This window comes from Diospyros lotus, chromosome 1 (assembly GCF_014633365.1).
Source record: "Diospyros lotus cultivar Yz01 chromosome 1, ASM1463336v1, whole genome shotgun sequence".
Lineage (NCBI taxonomy): Eukaryota > Viridiplantae > Streptophyta > Magnoliopsida > Ericales > Ebenaceae > Diospyros > Diospyros lotus.
In genome coordinates, this window is record NC_068338.1 from 35,633,573 (window position 1) to 35,646,490 (window position 12,918).

The 12,918-nt window shown below is 38.3% G+C and overlaps 1 protein-coding gene across 1 annotated transcript; it reads right to left on the reverse strand.

The window, feature by feature from the left end:
• Nucleotides 1-704: 704 nt before the first annotated feature.
• Nucleotides 705-1,468, reverse strand: LOC127801208 (pectinesterase inhibitor 6-like). Its single transcript, XM_052336119.1, has one exon. It carries the CDS (start codon nt 1,437-1,439, stop codon nt 843-845), a length of 597 nt encoding a protein of 198 aa, XP_052192079.1. The 5' UTR covers nt 1,440-1,468; the 3' UTR covers nt 705-842.
• Between the last annotated feature and the right edge of the window lie 11,450 nt (nt 1,469-12,918).

Below are 12,918 nucleotides of genomic sequence, written 5' to 3' on the forward strand. Positions count from 1 at the left end.
GAGAATAGGTTGGGCCCAAGCCCACTCATAATATTGCAACTTTTGAGACTACCACCAGATTTAATCATTGAAAATTTGAAATGGTAATACTGTGTTAATTATATATATATATATATATATTCATTCCAACGTGAGAATAGTGTATTGTATAAATTATTCAGTTAATATATTATTATTATAAGTAGTTTTATGATTTATTTAAAGAGTCCCCTAGTTGCACATATTAAATATAAGCAATTTCAAATAAGCTATTATGTTGTTAAATTAAATTGACATAGTATCTAAAGATGGAAAATGGGCAAGTCCGGCCAGGCCAAATTTGGCCCTCGAGGGAGATGGGCTGGGTCCGGCAATGAAAAATGAGGGCCCGACAAGACCCTATAGCCCTTAATAAACAAGTCAAGGCAAGCTGGGTTGAGCTATTTTGGTGGGTCACCCTCATTTTTGGTGGGCCAGGTTGGGCCGTGGGCCACAAAGCACTAGCCTAACCCAGCCCTTTTGCTATAGTACCAAGTCGAGCTAGGTGGGTGGGAGGTGGGCCCATGGGCTACCGGGCCCATTTGCCAACTCTAATAATATCACCCTTATAATAATTATTTTCTTGAAGGCCACGTGTTCATATTAATCACAAATTTTGGAAGTAAGTAATTTTTCGTGAAATCATAATACCACACGCCATGTAACAAAATAATTTTTGTGGAAATTCTGAAAGGGTCCTTTCACTTCAACCATGGCATATAGTAAGCTGAGAAAGTGTAAATCTCAATATATAGGGCATTTATTCCTGCATATGATACGTTATAAATTTCTTCAACCAGGGTCACCTTCTTCTTCATGATGGATCAGCTAGCTAGGGTTTGTGGACCAGTGGTTGCAAGCTTGTGAACAAGCGCCAGAGCATTACTGGTGATGCAAGACACATTCGTAACCTTATCCCTCAGAACCTTCACTTGTCTTCCTCTCTGCCCCTCAAAGCCGTCCAAGCAAGTATCTTCGTCGGTGAGCGCCGCGCTCAACCACGTCGTTACGTCGTCCATCTGGCTGTAGAAGCTCGGGCCATGGAGTTGCCGGAGCACGCCGAGGGAGCGGTGGAGGTTGTCGACGGCGTCCTGGAAGCACTCGACGCAGTCGGAAAGGGCGGCCAGGTTCGATCTCCCTCTCATGGCGCCGGTGTTCTCCAGTTTCGCCAGGTATTGGGCGAGGCTCTTGGCCGCTCCGGTCGTGACCGAAACGCCGGCTCGTGCCCACAGGCTAGGGCTGCGCTTGGCCGAGCTTGAGAAGGAAGAGAGAGTGTGGATGCAGAGGTCTGGGTAGCGGGTGACGCCGCATGCTTCTCTGACGTAATTGTCGCAGTCAAGCTCGACGGATGCTGAGGTGCAGAGAAGCAGACATGGGAGCAGGGTCATCAGGGCGAGAGAAAGGTCGCTGCTGCGTGCCATTTTGATGGAGGTGGAAGTGAAGAAGAGGAAAGAGAGAGAGAGAGGAGTGGGAGCTGGAAGAGAGGTGAAAAGGGCATGGCTTTTAAAGAAATGGGGATGGATTCCGAGATGGTACGAACATGGTCGGCAAAGGTTGGGAGCTTTTGGTTGAAAGAGCGAGACTGCAGTAAATGAATACGGTAGGTCGAGAGATAACGATGATCTTGTGAACCGGCACCTGAAATTTTCTCCCCATCCCCACTGTTACTGTTTGGAGATCAAGCTTATCATTTATTTCCATTTTTTTTAAATGCTCTAAACCCTAAGTTTTAAATTTTCTTAAAACTTTTGTATCTTAAGTTTTAAATTTTGTATCTTAAGAAGATAAGTAGTTTTTAATCTTTTGTCTTGTAGTTGGTGAATTCATGGCAGGATGACATTCTATTTGATGCATTCATCCAACTGATAGTGCTGCTGAAAACATTTATGATAGTCCTAGGAAAATTTAGGGCGGGTTTGACTGTAAGTATGGAATTTATATAAAAAGAATATTTTTTAAGTAATTAAATTTTAAGAAAAATATTAATTAAATGTGTTTGATTGAGTTAATTTTTGATCTAGAAATTATTATATTTTTATATCTTGATGTTTGATAGTCATTATTTTTCATGAAAATTGTTACTTTTTCTATAAAAATTTTATCTTTTTAAATTTAAAATTTGACATCACCCATTAAGTGAAATCCCAATGTGGGAATTTCCGACGAGACGATGGAATTCCACCGTGGGAAATTCCCAGGCAGCATGCACAAGCAAATTGAAGGGGAACTATATATTTTGAGGATTTGCAAGCAGAATGCACAAGCAATGAATGTTTTAGTAAACAAACCCATAATAACACAAACCAAAGATGAATTATCAACAAATCAAAGGGCAACTCGGAATGAACAAAACAAATCAAATGATAACTTAGACACTGGAACAAATCAAAGCTCGCTGGAATAGAATGGGAACCCGTAACCTTATTGCAATATAACCTTTATATGACTTCATAACAAAAAACGAAAGAGAACTCAAAATTGATGAAAACTAGAAAAGAAGGCCGCTGAAAACCTTACCGTTGACGAATACGAAGATGAACTTGGAATCAAAACTCATATTCGAAGAGGACAGCGATGAAAACAAAGGGGAAGGGCTGGCAGCAAATAAACCTTACCTATCGTGGAGGATGATATGAAAGCACTACGTGAAGGAACCAGCTAGAGACGAGCTTGATAGGGAACGTAGTGGGCAGTGTGCAAAGTTCCTTGGAAAATCCAATCTACCCCCCCCCCCCCCCCCCCCCCCTCCCCCTCATGAGAAAACATTTTCTAGCATGAAAAATCTAATCACGTGATCAAAACTGAGAAAATTAATATTTTACCTATAAAATTTGATTAATCAAACACCTCAAAAATTAGAATTTGGCTAAAAATGACAATTTTTCATGTAAAATTTGATCAATCAAATGCACCTTTATTGTTTGACAATTGAGGAATTAATTAGCTTTCTCCCATAAGATGGAAACAATCCCATCGCAATGAAATAGGTGTGGTTCAGTCGCTAAATAGCAATTAAACGTATTGTCATTAAATGAAATTGGTGTTTTGTTGCTAAACACTAGTGATTTGGTCACTAAATATCAATGAATTGTACTCCACCACTATTTGGCAACAAAACGTATACCATTGCTAAATAATGACAACATTTTACATTGCTATTTGGCAATAATATTACTATTCCATCCTAATGTGGAATTAGTCAATTCGATTGCTAATACTTAATTTTTAACTTAAAATTTTGTCAAATATAAATTGTAATTAATTTATATTTTGTAATTTATTAATTCTACTTATGTTGTAACATATCCTCTGCAAGGTTTCTTCTAGAAGGCCTCTGGGGGTGTTTTCCCGAAAAAGTCAATTGGCTTTAGAAGAGTGTCTTTTCCGGAAAGGGTCTTTAAGATCCCTATTCCTCAAAAATCTAAGTACCCTTCCGAAGACTCTTTGGGAAATAAGTTCTCCAAAGGCTTACGTAGTCTTTTGAAAATCCATTGGGGTCTAGTTTCCCCAAAAGCCTCTATAATCTTTCAAAGACCATTCAAGGGATAGCTTCCCTGAAATCTTGGCCTAAGGTCCTCTCGAAACCTAACCTAGAGACAATCGAACATACTCATTTGAAATGGGTCATGCTACGTGTCGTTGCGCATGTGTGTCATGTATCATGACTTGCCACGTGTCCTAGTTCTTCAAGGGGTATAAATACCCCTTAACTCTCACATTCCGGATCTTTCTCCTAGATTTGAAAACCTCATTTCGACTTTTCCAAGCATATATCTTTTAAAGAGTCTCTACCCTTCTGAAGGCACCATTTGCACTGTATTGCATAACCACTTCCACACCACGGCTATATTTGATTTAGGCATCAGAGGGCTCGTATAAGAGAGATGTTACGTACCTTCTGACTGTCTTCTATCTTATAGATCAGAATGTTGAAAGCTTTCCCAAATACCCATTTCGAAAGACCTTTCTGTAGCTTCCTCAGAAGATATTTTCAGAGCCACCTTTCTATAAGACCCTTCCAGATGACCACTTTCGAGCATACCTTACTCTTCCACTTAGTCCTGCCAATTTTCTGTTGAGCTTCTGTAAAATAAACAAGTTTCAATTGTTGTATTTTGACAATAAGATCTTATAATATAAACAAGTACAATTAATAATTATCCAAATAGCACTTGAAAATAGAGAGATGAAACAATAATTATTTATATATTAATATAAACTGTCTCATAAAGTATAATTAATAATTAGTAAATAACATTTTAATTCTTAATAACATTCTCCTCTCAAAAATAGAAGTAAGAACCATACTGTAACATCCCAAAAATTTGGAGATAAGAAATAATTATTAATTTTAGTATTTAAGGATATTTTGGAGTATTTGGAAATTTTGGAGAAAATATTTATTTGTGGTATATTTAAGGAATTAGGAGAAAATGTTTAATTATGTTATTTTGAGAAAATGGGTAAATAAGGAATTAATAATTCTTATATTTATGGAGACTATTGGTTAATTGTGAGTTTAAATAAAATATTAAATTATTTGGAGATTTAAGAAAAAATAATGGTTTATGTTGTTTAGAGGAAATAAGAAATTAAAGTAATTAATTAATTTAATTGGGAGTATTTATGAAAGTAGTGGAATAAATTAATTTAGTAGAATTTCTAAAAATTTGGGGTGTAAGTGTAATAAGAGAAAAAAATTGGATGTCGGTGTAAGGGTAATTATTAAGAGAGCGCGTGTGTAATAATGGAAAGCTGTGGGTGTTGGTGTGAAATCTAAAAAGTGATTGAAAGTCATTTTAAATTTAATTGAAAGCATATATAGGTTGAAGGTGAGCGCGAGCGTGGTGCGCGGTAGGTCGCGAGTTCGATCCGCTGGGGCGTGCATGCGAGGCTGGGTTTTTGGCTGATTTAATTTTGCCAGGGAGGACCGAAATGACATCGTTTCGGCCCCAAAGGCGGTGGCTGCGTGTGCGACCCAGCAGTTACCACATGGTCGCACCTCCTGCCTTCCGTTTTTGCTGATTTAAGGCTGAATTTGGCCTTCTTCAACCCATTAAACAGAGAGAAATTAAGGAGAAGAAAAGGGAGCTCGGGCAGCGCGAGAAAATGGAGGAAAAAGGGAAAATTGGGGAAGAAATTCATTAATCTTGAGATTTTTTTACGATTAAATTAGTCAGGTAAGTGAGTAAAATTATCATAAGTATTATACGTTTAAATCACGGATTTTATACGGTTATATTTGATTAATATACGCTGATTATTTTATGTTAAACGTTTTACTTCGCAATGAGAGTACGAGAGAAACTAGGATCGGCTATCTACAGGTAAGCTCCTAACCCTCTTCTCATGTTCTTCATTTCCTGCGAGAGTCTTCGTTATTTTTCATATTTTAAACCCTCCCTCACCATGACTCGGTTCTACGCATAAATAATAATAATCCGCGTGGTAACCATTTTATGACTTTTATTTTATTAATGGATTTATTGTTAATGGAATGAGCTTAGCAATGTCATCTTGGTGTCTTTCATTTCACCTGTCAAGGAGCTTCGTATCGCTCCGCTTCTCTTGGGAATGATGTTGAACCTGTTGGGGCTAGATTTTTAGAAAATGATATGGTTTAAATTATGGAAATATGTTAAGAGTTTATTTTGTAGGTTGAGATGGTTTTATGAAAATTAGAAGGAATGAGAACATGAATGGTATATTAATGGTTAAGTTACGGGTGCATGAGATGTCATGGGAATGATTTAATAAATGTTAAGTTGGAAGTGTTAAGTTGATGTTGTCAGTAAGTATGTCTAAGGGTATGGGGTATAAAGCCACTGACTGTCGACCGTGGGTCGTGGCAGTTGATGGCTGGATATATGGGCGTCAGTCATCAGCAGTTACGATAAGCACTAGACAGGCCAGAAGAGCTGGTATTGCCAGATTCCCATCTTGACTTGTGCGTAGCATGATGTGTGTGCTGCAAGGGATTGAGTTGCATTCAGTTGAGAGACATGCTTTGTGTGTGTCGGGATGTGTGAACATTTGCATGACCCGATTGGTCTAAGAACCAACTTGGGTACTTTAGGTGAGCCGGTGCATTTAGAGCATATCGCATGTGTGAATTCCTATGTGGGCGTAGCATGGCTTGATGCTTGGTTCATGGGGGCCTTGTCATCATGTTGATGATGTATAAGCCATTGCATTTCTTATTTGTTGTATTGCATGGTAAGGATGTAAGCTCGAGGAAAGACCTTAAAAATTAGCTCGGGAGAAGCCCGAGGGAGCTTCAGCTTGGTTTAGAAATTAGCTCGGGGGAAGCCCGATGGAAAATCACGATCGCGGAAGGAAATGACAATGTGATGGATGATAGGAAGAACATATAAGGGTGTGATGAGTATTAGGAAGAGCATGTGACGAGTGTCAGGAAAAGCCAACCATGGTCAGGAAAAGGCGGGCCCTATTGAATGAGGAAATGGTAACCTATGTTAGGCTACAACAGGTTTGTATGCGGGACTTGTGCCAATGTGTGGCTTATGTGGGCCCTAAGAACCCTTTATGTGCAATTGATTTTATGTTGTGCATTTAGAAGTAAGGCACGTATGGATCATGACATGGTGTGGTTGCATTGGCATGAATTGCATGGTATGTTGGGAAGAGTCCTATCCATAACCAGTTGTCTTTCTTTCATGAGCTTGTTGAGTCTCGCGACTCCTCTTTGTTTTCCATTATTCCAGGTAAGAGTATCTTGAGATCGTAGGTGCGTACGGTAGAGTTGGGTCCAGATCATCGAGTCAGGATAACAAGTGTAGAGCTTTCCCGAAACTAGATCCTGAGTGTCATTGTACTTGTGTTAAGGTTAATGTTTGATGCTTGAGATATATGTATATTATGTGAGCCAAATGGGCTCACGGTGATCAGCTATGTAATGATGATCATGAGAAGTTATAAAAAAGAAAAGAAAAGATTATGATTTAAATAAGGGTGTGTGTGAGTTGTAGTTGTATTATTGTTCGGTATCATTTTAGTAATGACCCTATCACAGATCCTCTTTGTGCACGTGGAGGCTCCGGGAGGCGGGCCGTTACACATACAATTAATAATTTACAACAAATACAAAGTAAAATATATAACTTATACACTAAATACAAAATAAAAATTGAGAATTGAATAAAAAAATTAATAATAAATAAAATAAAATAACTTGCTAATGCATATTGAAAAAGCTCTTTTAAAAGGACACGACCATAAGCGGAACCTTGCCGATAAAACCATACGTTTTTAACGTTGGTAAACTTATATTTGATGGTGTGATTAAAGTGTGCATATTTTAGTTCATTAATTGTTGCTCAATTTTCTTTTTTTAATTCTTTATAAATAATTTTATTTTTTAAAATTTGTCTTTTATATTTGTACGTGCTGGTGGGCTTGGGATTGATGGAAGCAAACCCTACCTTCGCCTCTTCCAGGGTGGATCTAGCCCATGGAATGGACTTTTGACCTTAAAAAATAATAAATATTTTTCCAAGCCCACCCTTAATAAGCACCTCACCCAAAACCTATTGCGCCACCCCCCCTAGTTCACAAACTCCCATATTCCAAACAACCCTTCTGCAAACCTTCTCCCCTTCGCAAACTCCCCTATTCCAAACAACCCTTCTGCAAACCCTCTCCCTCTTTCGCTCTTGTTGCCTTTCTCTCGCTCTCGCTGCCTCGCCCTCGCCCTCGCCCTCACCTTCGCTCTTAGTCGGTAGTTGGGGAGGTCGTATCTGTGGCTCTCTTGCTCTTGCTGGGTCGCTCGCCTCTCTGCATTGCCATTGGGACACTTTGGTTCAATCTTTTAAGGTTTGGTTCAATCTTTGGTGTTGTGTTCTGTTCGGGTTCAATACCAATGGCAAAAAATCTTTTGGTTCAATCTTTGGTGTTGTGTTCTTGTTTTTGGCATGCAGACAGTGGCCAATGGGCATCCCTTCATACTCTAGAGACTAAGAGACTAGAGATAAGTTAATTTATTTGATTATGTTCTATTTAATGTGTATTTCTATTTTTTGGGGGGGCTAATTTAACACCTATAATTAGTTTAGGAATTAGAAATTTAAGGTTTAAAAACTGCATTTGGCTTTTTGCTAATTGTTATTAGACTACTGCATTTAGTTAGGAATTGCCCTGGCTGGGATTTGTTAATTGTGATTGAATATTTGAATTGCCCTGGCTAAGATTGTTAATTGTGATTGAATATTTGAATTTCCCTGGCTGGGATTTTGTTAACTGTGATTTGTTAATTGTGATATACAGTTCTATTAAAATACAGAAACGGAATATCTTCCAATACTTCACTAAGAAAACCGATGATCAACCATCAAGTAACCCAAATGGTCCCCACAATGCTCCTTCTTCATGTTCTATATCACCATCCAAAATTAAAAAAACCAAACCTTTAAATGAAATGTACTATTGAACCATCTGAAAGTAAGGCCTCGTATTATGAACATGATCTTGGAAAGCAAATCCCAATATCACAATATCCATTAGAAAAATAATAAATTATATTAAATATGTATGTAAAACTCGTTAAACTCTCATTTTTATCCTTTTGTTTTTCTCTTTTTTTTTAAGCCCCCCTAGGTAAAAACTCCTCCTCTCTTTCTTTGCCTGCGTCTCTGTCTCTTCTTCTCCAGCCAGCAGCCACCGTCTGTCGGCTCGCCCTCCCTTCCTCTCGCCCGGCAGTTCCTTCTCTCTCATCTGGCCTTCTGACTGCCATGGTAGATGCCGGCTGCCTGAGTTCTCCGATTTAAAGGTAGCATGAAAAGGTTTTTAGAAAAAAAATTAATTTTCAACTCTCGGAACGTTTCGGTTTTTGGACATGTGGGTCACAAGACCAAGGTGATTCTGATGGTTGGTTCCGGTCGTTGGAATCTTCCATGGACGGTGGCTGGTGACTGGCGACATAAACGGCTAGGTTTTTTCGCGATTCCAATACACACACACACACACATATATATATATATATATATACACACACACACACATATATCCGACACTGGACGGACACTGCATTTGGCTCCATGCAAGGTCGATGCTTCCTTGACAAAATCTTTTGCCTAAAATCACTTATATTAATTTTTGTCGATACTGATGTAAAATTTAATTACTCAAAGAAAATGACAACGATTCATGTTTTGTAACTCGTGATTTAAGACGTCAATGGATAATACCACGTGTTCTTAACTATAGTAAACTTATTTGATGCTGTGATAAAAGTGTCCATATTTTTAGTTCGTTAATTGTTTGCTTGGTTTCCTTCTTCTTCTTATTTTCCTTCTTACTTTTTAGTTTTTTTACATCATAGATGCTTATCCAATACTGTTTTAACAACCTTGGAGGCCACTGTTGAATAACAGCCATAGCAATAAAGATATTTACAAACTAGTGTAGGAAAAACTTTAAATGTGGTTTTGTCAGCCATAAACACCCGTTCAGTGACCTTCTCAATGTTGCATTGAGAGTGCACTGAACCGTCCTGATGTTGGACAGTTTGGAATTGCATTGTTAATCCGTCACTATGATGCAAGTTGAATTATGTATATGTAGAACTCCAGTATGATATTCCTCTGTTCTCCGGCTGCAAGTTGGAACGTGTGATGATTCATGTGGTAGGGTTGAACGGGATGGAATATGTTATGATTCATGTGATATGGTTGAACGGACTTCTGCTGTATGGCTCAATTTCACATATCTCATATTGTGCAGGAGTAGAACTGAAGGGAGATACTGTAGAAATTTCTACATGTACATGGTTTAATGTGTATTTGTCAGGTTACCAGTTGCATTTTTGAATGGGATATGTTCAAACCTTTCAATGGAGTTAAAAGGAGTTCAAATACACTGCTCGTATTAGGTTTAGGGTCAAATCGCATATTATGTATATTGTCTAAGCAAAGGTATAGTGTGTGTGTCAGAATTAATGGAGGATTAAATATGGGATTAGATCATGAGTGGATGTATTCTAAGCTTAAAGAAGGCCTTCTAAATCAAGAGTTCTTGGATGGGTTGGATGAGTAACATGAGTTTATAGATTTTGCTTGTGGGCAGCCAGAGTATATGAACGTAAATAAGATAAGGTGTCCATGTAATCATCGTAAGTGCCAGCATTGCAATTTTGAAGAGGTTGAAGTGGTTAAATACCATTTGGCTAAACACGGATTCGTGCCAGAGTATTATAAATGGACACTATATAGGGAGACAGAGGAAAGGGAAAATAAGGGCTATAATGTTGATGATCTATATTTGATGGTGTGATTAAAGTGTGCATATTTTAGTTCATTAATTGTTGCTCAATTTTCTTTTTCTTTTTCTTTTTTAATTCTTTATAAATAATTTTATTTTTTAAAATTTGTCCTTTATATTCGTACGTGCTGGTGGGCTCGGGGTAGATGGAAGCAAACCCTACATTCGCCTCTTCCAGGGCCGATCTAGCCCATGGGAATGGACTTTTGACCTTAAAAAATAATAAATATTTTTCCAAGCCCACCCCCAATCAGTGCCTCACCCAAAATCTATTGCGCCACCCCCCTCCCCCAGTTCGCAAACTCCCATCTTCCAATCAACCCTTCTGCAAACCCTCTCCCTCTTTCGCTCTCGCTGCCTTTCTCTCGCTCTCGTTCATGCTCGTTGCCTCGCCCTTAGTCGGTAGCTGGGGAGGTCACATCTGTGGCTCTCTTGCTCTCGCTGGGTCGCTCACCTTTCTGCATTGCCATTGGGACACTTTGGTTCAATTTTTTGAGGTTTGGTTCAATCTTTGGTGTTGTGTTCTGTTCGGGTTCAATACCAATGGCAAAAAATCTTTTGGTTCAATCTTTGGTGTTGTGTTCTTGTTTTTGGCAGGCAGGCAGTGGCTAGTGGGCATCCCTTCATACTCTAGAGACTAAGAGACTAGAGGTAAGTTAATTTATTTGATTATGTTCTATTTAATGTGTATTTCTATTTTTTGGGGGGGGGCTAATTTAACACCTATAATGAGTTTAGGAATTAGAAATTCAGGGTTTAAAAACTGCATTTGGCTTTTGCTAATTGTTATTTGACTACTGCATTTAATTAGGAATTGCCCTGGCTGGGATTTGTTAATTGTGATTGAATATTTGAATTGTCCTGGTTGGGATTGTTAATTGTGATTGAATATTTGAATTGTCTTGGGTGGGATTGTTAATTGTGATTGAATATTTGAATTTCTCTAGCTGGGATTTTGTTAACTGTGATTTGTTAATTGTGATATACGGTTCTATTAAAATGCAGAAACAGAATATCTTCCAATACTTCACTAAGAAAACCGATGATCAACCATCAAGTAACCCAAATGGTCCCCACAATGCTCCTTCTTCATGTTCTATATCACCATCCAAAATTAAAAAAACCAAGCCTCTAAATGAAATGTACTATTGAACCATCTGAAAGTAAGGCCTCGTATTATGATCATGATCTTGGAAAGCGAATCCCAATATCCATTAGAAAAATAATAAATTATATTAAATATGCATGTAAAACTCGTTAAACTCTCATTTTTGTCCTTTTGTTTTTCTTTTTTTTTTTTGAAGCCAATTTCATTCTTTTAACTAATTGAGGAAGAATTTGCAAATTGACAAAACCTGGTGGTCGAATTTTCCATCTCCAAGGAAAAACATTCTGATCTCCTATCAGAAAAATTCCTAATTCTCCTTTTGGAGCTTCGACTCTTACATAAAGTTCTTGCTTCGACAATTCAAAAGTCGGAGAGGGTTTTTTACTAATAAATCGGTATTCAAAATCATTCCATTCGGGATTCCTTACTTTATCAAAGCGCCGGATTTCTAAATTCTCATAGGGCCCCCCCGGAATTGCTTCCAGAGCCTGCTGGATAATTTTTATAGATTCTGTCATTTCACTGATTCGTACTAAATAACGAGCTAAGGAATCCCCTTCTTTTTGCCCCCCTAGGAAAAAAATCCTCCTTTCTTTCTTTGCCTGCGTCTCTGTCTCTTCTTCTCCAATTAGCAGCCGCCGTCTGTCGGCTCGCCCTCCCTTCCTCTCGCCCGGCAATTCCTTCTCTCTCATCTGGCCAACTGACTGCCATGGTAGATGCCGGCTGCTTGAGTTCTCCGATTTAAAGGTAGCATGAAAAGGTTTTTAGAAAAAAAAAAAAAATTTCAACTCTCGGGACGTTTTGGTTTTTGGACATGTGGGTCACAAGACCAAGGTGATTCTGATGGTTGGTTCCGGTCGTTGGAATCTTCCATGGACGGTGGCTGGTGACTGGCGACATAAACAGCCAAGTTTTTTCGCGATTCCAACACACACACACATATCCGACACTGGACGGACACTGCATTCGGCTCCATGTAGGGTCGATGCTTCCTCGACAAAATCTTTTGCCTAAAATCACTTATATTAATTTTTGTCGATACTGATGTAAAATTTAATTACTCAAAGAAAATGACAACGATTCATGTTTTGTAACTCATGATTTAAGACGTTAATGGATAATACCACGTGTTCTTAACTATAGTAAACTTATTTGATGCTGTGATAAAAGTGTGCATATTTTTAGTTCGTTAATTGTTTGCTTGGTTTTCTTCTTCTTTTTTTTCCTTCTTACTTTTTAATTTTTTTACATCATAGATGCTTATCCAATACTGTTTTAACAACCTTGGAGGCCACTGTTGAATAGCTGCCATAGCAATAAAGATATTTACAAACTAGTGTAGGAAAAACTTTAAATGTGGTTTTGTCAGCCATAGACACTCGTTCAGTGACCTCCTCAATGTTGCATTGAGAGTGCACGAAACCGTCCTGATGTTGGACAGTTCGGAATTGCATTGTTAATCCGTCACTATGATGCAAGTTGAATTATGTATATGTAGAACTCCAGCATGATATTCC